The sequence below is a fragment of the Salmo trutta genome, chromosome 32 (assembly GCF_901001165.1).
Source record: "Salmo trutta chromosome 32, fSalTru1.1, whole genome shotgun sequence".
Classification (NCBI taxonomy): Eukaryota; Metazoa; Chordata; class Actinopteri; order Salmoniformes; family Salmonidae; genus Salmo; species Salmo trutta.
Genome location: NC_042988.1, coordinates 10657589 through 10673949, shown reverse-complemented (window position 1 = coordinate 10673949; position 16361 = coordinate 10657589). Strand labels below are relative to the sequence as shown.

The following is a 16361-nucleotide window of genomic DNA, read 5'->3' as shown; positions in this document are numbered from 1 at the left end:
TCTCTGCCCCCCTCTTTCTCATCTCTGCCCTCCTCCCTCTCTCCCTTTCTGCCCTCTCTCCCCTTTCTCCCTCTCTGCCCTCCCTCTCTCCCCTTCTCCCTCTCTGCTCTCCCTCCCTCTCTCCCCTTCTCCCTCTCTGCTCTCCCTCCTTCTCTCCCCTTCTCCCTCTCTGCCCTCTCTCCCTCTCTCCCTTTCTGCCCTCTCTTCCTCTCTCTTCCTCTCTCCCTCTCTGCCCTCCCTCTCTCCCCTTCTCCCTCTCTGCTCTCCCTCCCTCTCTCCCCTTATCCCTCTCTACTCTCCCTCCCTCCCTCTCTCCCTCTCTACCCTCTCTTCCTCTCTCCCTCTCTGAGCAGTGATGAGATGAATTGATCCTATCGCTCATCCCTCTTTGTCAGGTTTCAGATGTGACTGCAGTAGATCATGACTGAGGAGAGTGATACCACCACTCCCAAGCCCTATTGTCCATATCTCATCCCAGTTAATAGCGGTATGATAGATATAGTACACCTGCTACTGATACAGTGCTGTGCAAGATCTCCTCGATACACGATATGGTGTGCAACCCAAACGGCACCCTAATCCCTATACAGGCCACTACTTTTGACCAGATTCTACAGGCCCCGGTCAAAAAGGAGTGCACTATATAGGGAATAGGGTGCCATTTGGAACCCAGGCATAGATCTCTACTACAGCTCGCCTGTTGTCTCGCCTCACCACCTCCTCCCCTCCATCCAGGACTGGTCCATGTAGGAGACGAGCTACGGGAAGTCAACGGCATCTCCATCATTCACAAGAGACCTGATGAGATCAGTCAGCTTCTGGTGAGACTAGAGTAGAGTACTTGATGTCTTCCTATTATTTTAGACCACTAGCACCAACAGCACTGTTTTCCTTTGATTGATGTAAGCAATACATGCCGTATCAACTCTGCTGCGAAGATACAGGAGTTGAAATGGTGTTCAAATTGTATTTCTGTGAAGCTAACATCCTGCCCCTCTCTGTGTGTTGCCATTCAGTCCCAGTCTCAGGGCTCCATCACCCTGAAGATAATCCCAGCCGTTAAGGAGGAGGACCATCTGAAGGAGAGCAAGGTGAGGATCACAACACAACTGTCTGGGCACACTCAGTACAGTCAAACACAGACACAGCTGCTCTGGAATGGAGGAAGGGTCAGAATACTGAACAGCCATGGTTCAGGCTCACACATACAGCAGCAGAGTCAGTGGCAGATGAATAAAACAGTTTGTGCCAACATGCATTGAGATGTGTAGGTGTAATTTAAGACATGTTTCAAATACACTACATGACCATTTCAAATACACTACATGACCAAATGTATGTGGACACCTGCTCGTCGAACATCTCATTTCAAAATCATGGGCTTTAATATGGAGTTGCTGCTATAACAGCCTTCACACTTCTGGGAAGGCTTTCCACTAGATGTTGGAACATTGCTGTAGGGACAAGAGCATTAGTGAGGTCGGGCACTGATTTTGGGCGATTGGGCCTGGCTTGCAGTCAGAGTTGTAATTCATCCTAAAGGTGTTTGATGAGGTTGAGGTTAGGGCTCTGTGCAGGCCAGTCAAGTTCTTCCACACCAATCTCGACAAATAATTTCTGTATGGCCCTTGCTTTTTGCACGGGGCATTGTCATGCTTAAACAGGAAAGGGCCTTCCCTAAACTGTTGCCACAAAGTTAGAAGTATAGAATCGTCTAGAATGTCATTGTATGCTGTAGCGTTAAGATTTCAATAACTGGAACTACAAGGCCTAGCCCGAACCAAGAAAAACAGCCCCTGACCATTATTCCTACTCCACCAAACTTTACAGTTGGCACTAATGCATTGAGATAGGTAGTGTTCTCCTGGCATCCACCAAACCCAGATTCATCCATAGGACTGCCAGATGGTGAAGCATGATTCATCACTCCAGACAATGCGTTTCCACTGCTCCAGTGTCCAATGGCAGAAAGCTTTACACCACTCCAGCCGACGCTTGGCTTTGCACATGGTGATCTTAGGCTGCTCGGCCATGGAAACCCATTTCATGAAGCTCCAAACGAATAGTTTTTGTGCTGACGTTGCTTCCAGAGGCAGTTTTGAACTCGGTAGTGAGTGTTGCAACTGAGGACAGACCATTTTTACACGCTACGTGCTTCAGCACTTGGCGGTGTTGTTCTGTGAGCTTGTGTGGCTTAGCACTTCGTGGCTGAACCGTTGTTGCTCCTAGACGTTTCCACTTCACAACAACAGCACTTACAGTTGGCCAGGGCAGCTCTAGCATGGCAGACATTTGACAAACTGACTTGTTGGAAAGGTGGCATCCTATGACGGTGCCACATTGAAAGTCACAGAGCTCTTCAGTAAGGCCGTTCTACTGCCAATGTTTGTCTATAGTGATTGCATGGCTGTGTGCTTGATTTTATATACCTATCAGTAAAGGGTGTGGCTAAAATAGTGAAATCCACTCATGTGAAGGGGTGTCCACATACGTTTGTATATATAGAGTATGCTGTGTGCGCATGTTGTTCATGCACACACACAGAAAAACGCACAGATAGACTGTCATTCTGAAATCTTTTTTCAAACGCATCACTTTCCCTCTCTCTAGTTTGAGGTGATCTGTCAATTATTTTCTATACATACCATATGTATTTCTGAGATGGTTTAACAGGTGTGTGTGTGTGTGCGTGTGTGCGTGTGTGTGTGTGTGTGATCTCTCAGGTCTACATGAGGGCCCTGTTTGACTACATCCCTGCTGATGACAAGGCCACGCCCTGTCAGGAGGCAGGACTTCCCTTCAAGCGAGGCGACATCCTGCAGGTGGTAACCCAGGACGACCCCACCTGGTGGCAGGCCAAACGTGTGGGCGACAGCAACCTCCGTGCTGGACTCATCCCCTCCAAACTCTTCCAGGAGAGGTGAGCCCATAGGCAGAGAGGTCCATGGACAGGTGTTAGCTCATAGCTCAGAGAAGAGTCTAAATACAATTTGAAAATGATCCGATCAAGCCTAGTGGTTGTCCTGTACTGTGTCACATTATGCCTCTTATGCATATACTGTAGGACTCTTATATTATGTGCAGTATGTGGACTGAATTGCTTTCAGAACAGTGCAGATATCGCCATAGAGCTGTCTCTATCTGTTCCATATTCATGTGCTCCACTTTCAGGGGTCAAATGTGTTTTTAAATCAAGTATCAGAGCCGCTTGGATCTTAATAACACATGGATCTAAATATAGGCTTGAAAGGGAACACTCCATTTTGTCAGTGTCATAATCCCTCAATAGGATGAATATGTAAAAGTGTGGAGGTGCTCTGCATTGGGGGTATAAACACACCCAAGCCCCAACCCACTGCCCACTCTGTATTCATCTTAGCTAAGCAGGGGGGAGCGATACCAACGGCTGCAGCCTGATTGCGGACACACACACACACTCAAACACGCACACCGTGTTGGATTAATCATGGTGGCTGAAATACAGAGAGGGAACCTCAGCCAAGCCATGGGTTAAATTCATCTCTCATACTAGCTTTACTCCTTTCACTGATAACACATACGGGGCAGGGGTCAGTATGTGTTATATCTCTCTGTCATGTTCTAATCTTCTCTTTCAATCTCTTTGCCTCCCTCCTTCACTGCCTCTCTTCCTCCTACCTCTGTTTATCTGTCTGACACTGTCATGGTCCCTCTCTTTCTCCCCCCTCCTCTCTCTCTCTTATTTCTTCTCCCTTTCTTTCCTCCTCTGTGCATTTTCTCAGACGGCTGGCTTACCGGATAAAAATGGGCACACTTCCGAACCCTAAATCCCCTAAAAATCCTACCTGTAAGTTTCCACAAAAAGGTGCAATCTAGAACCTTAAAGGGTTCTTTGGCTGTCCCCATAGGAGAACCCTTTATGGTTGCAGGTAGAACCCTTTTGGGTTCCATGAAAAACAATTTCTACAGAGGGTTCTACATGGAACCCAAAAGGGTTCTACCTGGAACCCAAAAGGGTTCTACCTGGAACCAAAAAGAGTTATCTTATGGGGACAGCCAAAGAACTCTTTTGGAACCTTTTTTTCGAAGAGTGTGCAGATATACAGAAACATGTTCGCTGTTGTAACCAATATCAAACTGAAGCTGAAGGATATCTTTTGAAGTATAACTTATTTAGTGATGGTTCATGTTATTTTTCATAAGACGTAGATTTAACCACCAAATGTGTTTATGTTGACATTTATTTAACTTTCTTGCTGGTAATTGGCGTCCTCGGGAGTATTAGTATTGACTGCGTATTCTCTGCTGTCATGAGAATGTGTTTTGAAAAGGGATGAGAGAGAGACAGAGAGAGAGAGAGAGAGGGACAAATAGAAACAAAAGTGAGAGACGGCTTTGGGAGGGGGGAGAAGAGAGGGAGGGATCACAAAGATATGAATTAATCTTTCATGTCTGGTCCATCTGGCCGGTGAGCACAAACTGTATCTCTATAGTGAGAGACAGACAACAGACTAGAACCAATTAACAGGATGAGTGTGTAACAATGTTCATTTTGTCCACTCTGGCTCTCTCCTGCTCTGTGTTGTGGGGTAATAGTACTGGGTATGTCTGAATAGAAGTGGCCAGGTGAGTGTTTAATGCGAGCGGTGGCGCTTCGTGGTCCATAATCCACAGGCAATCCGATTAGGTCTGAGCCCCAGGGAGACAACAAGAGTTTAGCAATATGTCAGCTAGCATGGAGGCCCATGTCTCTTCTCTCTCTCTCTCTCTCTCTCTTTTCTCTCCCTTTCTCTCTCTCTCTCTACCTCTCTACCCCTCTCTCTCTCTCTTCTCTCTCTCTCTCACACTCTCTCTCTCTCTACCTCTCTCTCTCTTTTCTCTCCCTTTCTCTCGCTCTCTACCCTCTCTCTCTATTTTATCTCTTCTACTCTCTCTCTACCTCTCTACCCCTCTCTCTCTTTTCTCTCTCTCTCTCGCACTCTCTCTCTACCTCTCTCTCTCTCTTTTCTTTCCCTTTCTCTCTCTCTCGCTCTCTATCTCTCTACCTCTCTCTCTCTTTTATCTCTCTCTACCTCTCTACCCTTCTCTCTCTTTTCTCTCTCTTTCTCTCTCTCGCTGTCTACCTCTCTCTCTCTCGTTCTCTCTCTCTCTCTCTCTTTGCCTCTCTCTTTCATTAATTCCCATGCCCCTAGTGAAGCTCCTGAGGTTGCCTTTTTAATGTGGGTCAGAGGCTCGACCCCTCGATGACGTCATAGAACAGAGACTGAGACTGAGACAGTTTGTGCATTTCAAAAATCTATAATTCCCATCTCTCTCTCTCTCTCTCGCTCGTTTTTCTCTCATTCTCCAACGACTCGCCTGCTAGAAAAAAGTATATTTTAGAGTTTGTGAATATCAGACAAAGAATTGAGAGAGGAGATAACACCAATGCCCCATCCCATTGCCCGTTGTTTATTTTGTTGAGTAACTGTTTGTCAAAAATGTCTCCTCATCCTCTTTTTCCTCACTGCTTACCTCAGATGACCAGGGATGTGACAAAGGTGGGTATACTGGTACAGAGATGCCTGCAAGCCTCTCTCTCTGTCTCTCTCTCTCTGTCTCTCTCCCTCACTCACACATAACCATGATCAGGGAATGAGGGCATTGTGCCACTAGTTTCATTGCCACTGTCAGTGATTAGACAGGACATTACTCCACATGGACATACTAGTAACCATCCGCAATTAGGCATAATCAGATACGTGGACATGTGGTGACCGTTCATTACTCTTATATTTCTCATGACTTCCATTTGACTATTTGCGTTCCGTGTTTTGAAACTCCTTGGTATGACTATGAGAGGACGGTCACTGTCTGCTTGCAGGCTCCTACTAGAAGGTATATTAGTAGAGGCATCAAAGCTCTCAGCCATCTCTCTTTCTTTTGGGGGGGGTGTGTGTGTGTTTGTGTGTGCGTGTGTGCATGTGTGTGTGTGTGTGTGTGTGTGTTTGCGTGTGTGCGTGCGTGCGTGCGTGCGTGTGTGTGTGTGTGTGTGTGTGCTGCGGGGGTGGATGAGACACCATGGGTCCTGTACTGCTCTGCTTCCAGCTTAAATCCTCCCCCACTGTAGGCAGCCTACGAGACCAGAATAGAGATTCACCGCGATTGCAGGGTGTGTGTGTGTGTAAGTACGTGCGTGCGTTCTAATAACGGACTGGACACACTACAAAAAAATCTATTTTTTTGGCATTTTAACTCAGAAATGTTCTGGTTTGCAGCCCAACCTTCATAAGGTACTCACTTTCTAAGTCGTGGACCAGCTCCCCCCATACCTTATAAAAATATTACATAAAGCATATTATGGCAATGCTTAAAGAGCCCATATTTTGAGAGCCCATACCTTATTGTATGTGTGTGATGCTAAGGCAGGCCTGCAGACTGGAAAGCACAGCCAATCACTTAAAGATAGCAATGACCCATCCTCTCCATCATCATCAGCTTCTATTCTTTTGTTCTCTCTTTCGTTCTTCTCCTCTGTAATTCATCTTGTTCTGTCTACTGCAGTTTGCTATCCTCTTCGTCTCCTCTTCTGTGTCTTGGCTACCTGTTCTTCTCCTTGCAGAGGATTTCTCTTTCTCCCTCTCCCTTCTCTGCTGTCGTCTTTTCTACTTGCCCCGTTTTTCTCTGTCAGCTATTTTCTAATCAGTATCTCTGAGTTGTGAATCTGCCATTGTCAGCACTTTTGTTGCATATCCAGAGTTTCAGAGACATCAGATATTGAAACTAGTTTTTTGCTTAGTTAAATATTGAATTCAGCAGTTATAGAGTTGTGAATTGCACAGGTTTTTGTATGCTAGCTACCATAGCTTTGTGAGCTGTCCATTTCACAAAGCCATGTATGTGGGCCAGGGAGACCCAGTTCCCTTTTCCAGTCGACTGCTTCCAGAAGTGGTCGGTGTGTCTGTGTGGTGTCTGTCAAACCTCCCCCATCATGGCTGCCACAGTGGCTGCGGGCTCCAGCTGGGGGCCTGTTCTGCTGAAACCTGCCTGTCCTGACCTGCTGGCTTAGTGACCTACCCTATGCCCACCCCTCTGCCCGCCTGCCTGACCCTGCCTGTCCTGCTTCGGAGCCCGCAGCCCCCCCCCCTACCCTCTGTACCCCCCCTCCCCACCCCTCTGATCCTTCCTTCAGGTTACTTACCCTCCGCTCACCCCTGTCCCCCTCTTCTCCCTGCTTGCCTCCCTACAGAGGACTGTGATTGTGAGGGCTATTTCAATGGACAGTACATAGGTGAGAGCCTGCACGTCTTCCTCCTTCTGCCGCCTTTACCTCTTTCGCTGTCTGATGTCTATGTGTCCTCCAGGACCTTGCTGTGTGCTGCTGGCTAACTGAAATGCCGCTTTGGGTTGGGGAATGTATGGATGTCCTGAGGGTGGGACTGGCTGGAGTGTCCGTGTGGGAAGTGATGGAGAAGGGAGGAGAGAGGTGGAGAGAGAGGCGGTGGGGAGAGAATGCTGAGAGGAGACGGAACTGATCCCAGTTCATTTGAAAGGGAAGATTAGTATTGAAGGAGAGCGTGTGCGTTCCAGCACCAGTTTTTCACGCTTCATGTGAAAGAGGGAGGGTCGAAAGAGGGGAGTTTAGTTTCTCACTCCTTCAGGTGTCGATAACAAAACGGTCTCGTTGCCTAATTAGTGTAATGAGAAAAGTGCTTAAGAGGGTGTGATAGAGAGCGAGTACCACACTAGAAACAGTTTTATCTCCAGAAGATATTGACACATGGCTGCTATGCGTCTCTGTCAGAGTATTAACACATGTTCGGATCAGTATCAGTTCCCCAGACACCAGAGTAGCAATCATTTCAGGGCATTCAAAAATGTTACTACTTGCTAATGAGTGTTATCAATTGGATTTAACCCTCAAGCTACCGACCGTGGTAAATACAGTTTGCATCCAGACTGAAATTGCATTGGCACGACAATATAACGCTTTTCCCGTAATCCTCAGCCCCCTGCTGCCCTCCCACTGGCCTCCCCTCCTTCCACTGTCCTCGCCTTGCCTCCTTCACCCCTACATGACCTTGAGGCCCCACCCCATACCCCAGAAACTGTTGGAATGAAAAGCAGAGCACACGGAGGGATCTGAACACAGCTGACAGTCAAACACTGCCCTCCCATGGCAATAAGACCAACTGTATTATTCTACATGATTGTTTACCTTCGGTAATGACACTGAATACTGACATCAACCAATCAGGTTACTCCTTATATATGGAGACTAAACCCAGCACCCTTGCCCTGCCCCAAACTAAGCAGTGTTTGGATCCTCCTGAGACTCCCCTCTTGCCTCTGCCTCTGCTGCTATGGCTGGCGCACCCCTCCTACCCTCACCCCCACGAGGGTCCTGCTGCGTTGGACGCATTGCACACTCAACCAACCAGACACGTTTTGCTGCTTGTTTCACCCTGTGTGGAGACTGAGGCGCGAGGCTGGGTTGTGTGATGCTCTAATGCCAGTTATAGTCTCTCCTAAGTGTAAAGCAGTGGCGCCCTCCTGTGGTCAGGTGTTTTCCTGGGAATTTTATTCAGGTACTGTTACCGGCTTGTTCCCTCAGGTATTCCCTGCAGGCAGGGGGGATGGGCACCCATGGGCCTGGAGACACTGTGTGCGCGGGTCTGCGTGTGCGTGCGCCCGTGCGTGCGTGCGTGCGTGTGTGTGCGTGTCACTCCCACGACACTGTGGTCTCCAGAGTCAGGCTGTCCTATCCCTCCTGATCCACTCCTGTAGCTCTTTGTCAAGCCGCATGTCTCCGTTGTACTGTATACTCTTACATGTGTTACAAACCAGACCATTGTCCTTCCAATTCTATCGAGGCTAATTTACCTTGGCATGGCAAGAAGCTCTCTCTTTCATCCTTGCTGTAGTATTACTAGTTGTTCGTTGAGCAAATCCAAGTCTCCTTTAAAAAGAGAAAGGAGAGGCATGAGCTTGATATTGATAGCGGAAGAGTGTTTGCTTCACTCTCAGTCCCAGAGCTTATTTCTCACAGTCAAAGTGGAGCTGCCAAACGCCTTTGTCAGATATTAGCTGCATGTGATTGATATGTGTTGGACACATGCTTGTAAATGAGCAGATTCAGTCAATATCTCACAATGCCGCTGGCAGCCCATTTACCTTAGAGATAAGCACGGGTCAGGCTGTCAAACCTGTAGAATCCCTCACTGATTAATGACGGATCCCAGTTTACCATTCCTATTGGTCACACGGTTCACTGGGGTTTTAATGCATGATTATCAAGGGTTGCACATTCTTTGTTATTCGATAACCGACACCTAATAATACAACAAAGAATAATGTTATGGTTATGTTGGGGTTTGATTTGCATGATGTCCTGATATGATGTGATACTGGTATTGTGCGTTCAAAATGTTTGTCAACACTAATTGCCGAGTGAGAACAACTACAAGCGCCATCTAACATGCCTTCGAGAATACAGTTGTAATTATGTAGAAAGAGCATGTGTTAGGCAGTGTATCAAATCACTTACATGGATGATCATATCTGACATTTTGACCCTTTGCCTCCCTGCCTCGCCTTGCTCTCCCTGCCCCTCCCGCCTGCCTGTCCTGCGTAGCGGGTCTGAGGAGGAGTTTCCGTCTGAGCCGGAAGGACCGGTCAGGATCCCTCGGAGGAGGGGCCACCCGCGACCCCACCGATCCAGACTTTGCCACCTACGAGGAGGTGACTCGCTACCAGCACCGGCCCAACGAGAGACCCCGCCTGGTGGTTCTGATTGGTAAGACAGCAGCTTCAGGATGACGACGGCAGTGTGGTCATTCTACTTTGACAATACTGCCCTCTAGTGGCCAATACTACAAACAGCAACTTCCTCTAGTTGTGTGGTAGCCTCATGAGAACCAGACCAATCTCCCGATAGCACATGTTCTCTTTCATTTTAAGCAGTCAGTCTGCTTGACCAAGCTAGTTGTGTGGGCCTGTGAGGTCTTATCTACAGTACCTAATGCTAGTTAATTCATCAAAGTGCACAACAAATGGCACATCCAGTAACTAATCAGTGGACTTAACTTGATGTTGATGCAGATTTTTTTTCAGCAAATATAGATTATTTGTCCCTGATATGTTATGTTTAAATAACTATGTCACTCCCTCTCTCTACTCTCTTTCTCTTTTTCTGTCTCTCTCTCCCTTTCTTTCTTTTTTTCGCTCTCATTCTCTCTCTCTCTCTCTCTCTCTCTCTCTCTCTCTCTCTCTCTCACCATCACTCACACAAAGGTTCCCTAGGAGCTCGTATCAATGAGCTGAAACAGAAGGTGATAGCAGAGAACCCACATCGCTATGCTGTGGCCGTACCGCGTAAGTTACACCTTCTAAACCTCACCCTCTTCTTTCTACACTGACGGCGACACCCTGGAACACCCTAGTAAAGAACTGCTACACCAGTAAAACAATCCCAGCTTTCCCCATTTCCCCTATCACCTGTGTCTCCAGATACCACCAGGCCCAAGAAGCCTCATGAGAAGGAGGGGGTGGAGTACCACTTTGTCACCAAACAGGCGTTTGACGCAGACGCTCTGAGCAACAAGTGAGTTCTCTTTGATACCATATGGCTGATCTGTAAGGCCATACTGTCCGTCTCTATAGTACTCTGCTTTGTTTTGTCTGTTTCGTGCTTAGTTGTGTCCCGTGTGTCCAGGTTCATAGAGCATGGGGAGTACAAGGAGAACCAGTATGGTACCAGTATAGAGGCCATCCGCTCTGTACAGGCCAAGAACAAGATGTGCCTAGTGGACGTGCAGCCAGAGGTAGGGCGCAAGGCACATCCTCTGCAGTGATGCATATCCCAGTCATAATGCACTGTACAATGTAACCACGGCTGTCACATGCAGTCTGTGTCACACCCTATTCTATGACGACGGACCCTGACGTTTCTCCTGCGGTCTCTGGGTGAGAGTACTTTCTGTTTCAGTCAGGCAGGCTGCCGTATTATCTTGTCACGGTTATCCGTAGCATCTCTGACATCTCAAGAGGACATTTCTCGGATAGTATCTGTTCTCTAAACCCTGTGCACTCTTGCGTGACAACCAACACAGACTGTGTGATATTGTGTCTGACTGTGTCCTGGCCCCTCAGGCTTTGAAGACGCTGCGGACATCTGAGTTCAAGCCCTATGTCATCTTCGTCAAGCCACGCGTCCCGGAGAGCAGGCGCCGTCGTAGTGCTGCCACCTCACCAGCAGGGGGAGATCATGGGCGAGTGACGGTGAGACCTGCTGTCTCTTTTTATTACAGTGAGCTGAGTCTGAAATGTGCTCATATGAATGTATCAATGAGTTATTTAACCTTTTTTCTGTTACTCAATCTTTTATTTTGGGTGGCTTGCTTTCTCCTTCCCTATTTTCTCCTCTCGTTAATCTGATATCACCTGTATATCCTTACTCACTCTTATGCTTCTTCCTCATTTTCATGTATGTATGTATGTATGTATGTATGTATGTATGTATGTATGTATGTGTATGTGTGTGTGTGTGTGTGTGTGTGTGTGTGTGTGTGTGTGTGTGTGTGTGTGTGTGTGTGTGTGTGTGTGTGTGTGTGTGTCAGGATGAGGACCTGCAGGAAATGCGTCAGTCAGCCCAGCAGATGGACCAGCAGTACGGCCACCTGGTTGACCGGGTCCTAATAAAGGAGGACTCAGCCAGCGCCTGCACAGAACTCCGAGGCATTCTGGAGCGGCTGGAGCGTGAGACCTTCTGGGTGCCCCTCTGCTGGGTGCGGACCTAACCAACCTTTCCCCAACCACCACCCTCCAGAGGGGGGATCACAGCCCCCCAGCCCTTCCTCCAGCAGGACCCCTACCCTACCCCCTCATCCCTTTCCTGATCTCCTGGATCCCTTCCCCTTGGCTCCATGGGCCAGCCTGTGGGGTGTGGAGGATACTGCCCCAAAACCTGGCCTGATACCTGATGCTTGGCCAGCCACACACTGGCACTATGGAAGAAGGGCATGCGGCAAAACCCTTTGGAACATTTCTGTGTTTGGGATGTTCAGAGGGAAAGACTGTTGTCCTGGCTACCCCCCCCCCCCCCCCCCCACACACACACACGTACAGTACATGCAATCCATTGTTCAAATTCAGGTTTTTCATATATTTATTAAAGTTTTGTTATTATTATTTATGTCATATTATTTATGTCAGACAGACAGACATCTTTATTGTGGCTCCATATGGAGTGTCATCTGTAGCTTTCTTTGGCCCGCAGTGTCTAGTACTTGAGTTCCCCTTAATATAATAATATATGCCATTTAACACACGCTTTTATCCAAAGCGACTTCAAGTCAAAACAATTGTACAGGAATCCTGCAGGAAATCCAACACAATTCCTTCACAAAGACATGACTGTTTTGTAAGGTTTCCTCACTTAGTGTTTCCTCACCTATTTCCGTTGCTCGTTGATACAATGCATTCTGAGTGAGGCCTAGCCATTGTTATTATAAAGTGTATAAAGCATTCTGAGTGAGGCCTAGCCATTGTTATTATAAAGTGTATAAAGCATTCTGAGTGAGGCCTAGCCATTGTTATTATAAAGTGTATAAAGCATTCTGAGTGAGGCCTAGCCATTGTTATTATAATGTTATTGAAATGTTATCCAAAATCCAATCCACCTGCTTCCATTATACCTGGAGAATGAGTAGAAATACATACGTAGTATTATTAACCAACACACTCTGTAAATAGTACAGTAGGATAGATGTAATGGTACAGAAATGTGGAATGTGAAATAGAATATTATTTCATAATGCTTTTTTAGATAAATTATTTTATGACTTGGATGTGTTTTAAGGAAGTGCACGACGGTTGAATTATTTAATCGCAGATGTAAATATTGCACATGCAAATCCTACCGTGCCAACGAACGATCTCATAGCACTTCAATGCAACCTGTTGAACTTCGACCCTAAGTGTCTAATCCTGTCTAATCTACAGTTGGTGTGAATTATTTCAGTTCTGAGACTCTGGATGTGTGGATGTCATGTACAAGTGCACTAAAACATGCTATGCTCCTTTTTGTGTACATAGGAATGTCCTTTATATAGCTGACGTCAGACACTTTTAAGATGCAGGTGCAGTGTGGGTAATAGGGTTTTGGGGGGGGGGTGTTCTATAGTCCATCTTGATAATCAGGGTCCTTGTTAAATTGTTCTGTATGAGTATTTATCTACAAGTGAGGACTCCGGGATTAGTGGGACATGGACTCATCCAAGTGTGATTGTGGGTTGGCCTGCTCCAAGTGTGATTGTGGGTTGGCCTGCTCCAAGTGTGATTGTGGGTTGGCCTGCTCCAAGTGTGATTGTGGGTTCAAGCCGTCATTATAAATACACACAGATGTGACGTGTTTCTTTTACGTTATCTTGGTGTTTACAAAAACAATGTTAAAAGCCATTTCAAGGTTACAAGGTAATACACAAGACAAAAAACAATGACTCACGCTAGTCAAACTGTTGTTACTTGACTGAAGCAATCAGAAAGGTTTTGTGAAACTCCACCTGTTCTCAGTCTGTATATTGGCTCTGTCGCTCTGAGCTACTGGTGATCTTTGAGTAGAGGCATCAAAGCTCTGTGCTCTTTCTTTGTGTGTGGGTGTGGGTGCGGGTGCGTGGATTTCAAGTCTTGTTTCATTGTGGAGAACTGATAAACTATCAACAGGAACTTCCAGACTCCTTTCTCATCCTGTTCTCTTTTTAACAATGCAATGTGTTCTTAATCTTTTACTGTGCTATGTAAACCAAGAAACCCAGAATGTTGACTTTGTAACGTGACATGTATAAAGTGCCATAGTAAAACCAGATGAAGCAAGTGCTACATTGTGTACGTTTTGTTATCGTCAAATCCTACCAGTTTTGAGTTGGACTAAATTGTTATTTTGAGTTGGGTTCGGTTTCTAACCATACCCCCGATGTGTCAGATGTGTTGCATATCAGTTGTACAAACCGAGTGTGAATCAGGTCACATGTTGAACTGAGAGACCAGAGATGAGAGACCAGTAGCAGCAGAAGTGCTGACATGCATTCTGCATTTTAAACCATATTTATTATATATTTCCATTTGACACAGGAGTTGAAAATAAATGAAGTCACCGCATCATGGGAGGATGGAAATCAAGAAACGAGTCCTAAGGACCATGTATGTGTAAAACCTGGAGCTAATATCCATGTCACTGGTTCTTCTGACCACAAACCAGTCCAAGAATTCAGTGTGAAAACTGGGCAAAATGGGGATACGGTTTGGATAGCATGTCCCAGCATCAGTCCTTATACAGGGCCCTGAATCCTCCAAAGATGATCGGTGCCTTTCTTGTCTTGTTCCAGGAGGATCCAAAAAGTTGGAGACTCACAAGACAAAAACATCTAAGATGACGATTGGTGTAACGTGAGAGTAGACAGAAGATTGACAACACCCAGAATTCTAAAGTGGCCACCTCAGAAGACTCCTTTCGGGAGAGCCCGTCCCATCCCCATACAGTCGTTACCAAGGAAATTACCTCAGATAGCACATATGCACACTTACACACACATAAACAGACAGTATATCACACGCCAAAAACATGCACGTACACCACAAACATACAGTATATACAAATATGCTCAAAAATCACATCTGTTTCATCAGCATCTTATCTTGACAATGTCTCGGACAAATCTTCATGTTACTTCAAGTTTAACTCCTGTCCACTGACAGAGTATTGATGCATACTACAATATGAATGTGGTAGGGTGTTACTGGCTTGTGGTTATGAGTAAAAAAAAAAAGCTTAATTCTGTGATTATCTTCTTTGTAAAAATAAATAAATGCTCATTTCTGTAATTATATTCTTTCTATAATAACTCAGACCACGGTTAGGTTTTGATAGTGTGTAATTTGCTAGAATGTACTGTATGTGTGTATGGTCAAAAGCTATGGGAAAAGTATGACTTTGTCAATGCATTGAACGTGTGTAGAAGTCACAAACTCAGCAAAAAAAGAAACGTCCCTTTTTCAGGACCCTGTCTTTCAAAGATAATTCGTAAAAATCCAAATAACTTCACAGATCTTCATTGTAAAGGGTTTAAACACTGCTTACAGACGGTAGGCAATTAAGGTCACAGTTATGAAAACTTAGGACACTAAAGAGGCCTTTCTACTGACTCTAAAAAAACACCAAAAGAAAGATGCCCAAGGTCCCTGCTCATCTGCGTGAACGTGCCTTAGGTATGCTGCAAGGAGGCATGAGGACTGCAGATGTGGCCAGGGCAATAAATTGCAATGTCCGTACTGTGAGACGCCTAAGACAGCGCTACAGGGAGACAGGACAGACAGCTGATCATCCTCGCAGTGGCAGACCACGTGTAACAACACCTGCACAGGATCGGTACATCCGAACATCCAACCTGCGGGACAAGTACAGGATGACAACAACAACTGCCCAAGTTACACCAGGAACGCACAATCCCTCCATCAGTGCTCAGACTGTCCGCAATATGCTGAGAGAGGCTGGACTGAGGGCTTGTAGGCCTGTTGTAAGGCAGGTCCTCATCAGACATCACCGGCAACAACGTCGCCTATGGGCACAAACCCACCGTCGCTGGACCAGACAGGACTGTCAAAAAGTGCTCTTCAACGACGAGTCGTGGTTTTGTCTCACCATGGGTGATGGTCGGATTCACGTTTATCATCAAAGGAATGAGTGTTACACCGAGGCTTGTACTCTGGAGCAGGATCGATTTGGAGGTGGAGGGTCCGTCATGGTCTGGGGCGGTGTGTCACAGCATCATCGGACTGAGCTTGTTGTCATTGCGGGCAATCTCAGTGCTGTGCGTTACAGGGAAGACATCCTCCTCCCTCATGTGGTACCCTTCCAGGCTCATCCTGCCATGAGGGCTTGTGGGCCTGACAATGCCACCAGCCATACTGCTCGTTCTGTGCGTGATTTTCTACAAGACAGGAATGTCAGTGTTCTGCCATGGCCAGCGAAGAGTCCGGATCTCAATCCCATTGAACACGTCTGGGACCTGTTGGATCAGAGGGTGAGGGCTAGGGCCATTCCCCCCAGAAATGTCCGGAAACTTGCAGGTACCTTGGTGGAAGAGTGGGGTAACATCTCAGAGCAAGAACTGGCAAATCTGGTGCAGTCTATGAGGAGGAGATGCAGTGCAGTACTTAATGCAGCTGGTGGCCACACCAGATACTGACTGTTACTTTTGATTTTGACCCCCCCTTTGTTCAGGGACACATTGTTCCATTTCTGTTAGTCACATGTCTGTGGAACTTGTTCATTTTATGTCTCAGTTGTTGAATCTTATGTTCATTCAAATATTTACACATGTTAAGTTTGCTGAAAATAAATGCAG

The 16361-nt window shown here is 46.5% G+C and overlaps 1 protein-coding gene across 1 annotated transcript in view; it reads left to right on the top strand.

Annotated features, from left to right (window-relative positions):
• Window positions 1-13836, top strand: part of mpp3a (MAGUK p55 scaffold protein 3a) — a gene marked incomplete in the record, with an annotated part of 14175 nt that extends 339 nt beyond the window's left edge. The window contains 13 exon segments of the mRNA XM_029727514.1: window positions 736-821; window positions 1017-1091; window positions 2724-2920; window positions 3762-3826; window positions 5499-5519; window positions 7208-7249; window positions 8481-8546; window positions 9593-9754; window positions 10252-10332; window positions 10468-10561; window positions 10673-10781; window positions 11110-11238; window positions 11577-13836. Of these exon segments, the coding sequence (XP_029583374.1) occupies window positions 736-821; window positions 1017-1091; window positions 2724-2920; window positions 3762-3826; window positions 5499-5519; window positions 7208-7249; window positions 8481-8546; window positions 9593-9754; window positions 10252-10332; window positions 10468-10561; window positions 10673-10781; window positions 11110-11238; window positions 11577-11756 (1307 nt within the window).
• Between the last annotated feature and the right edge of the window lie 2525 nt (window positions 13837-16361).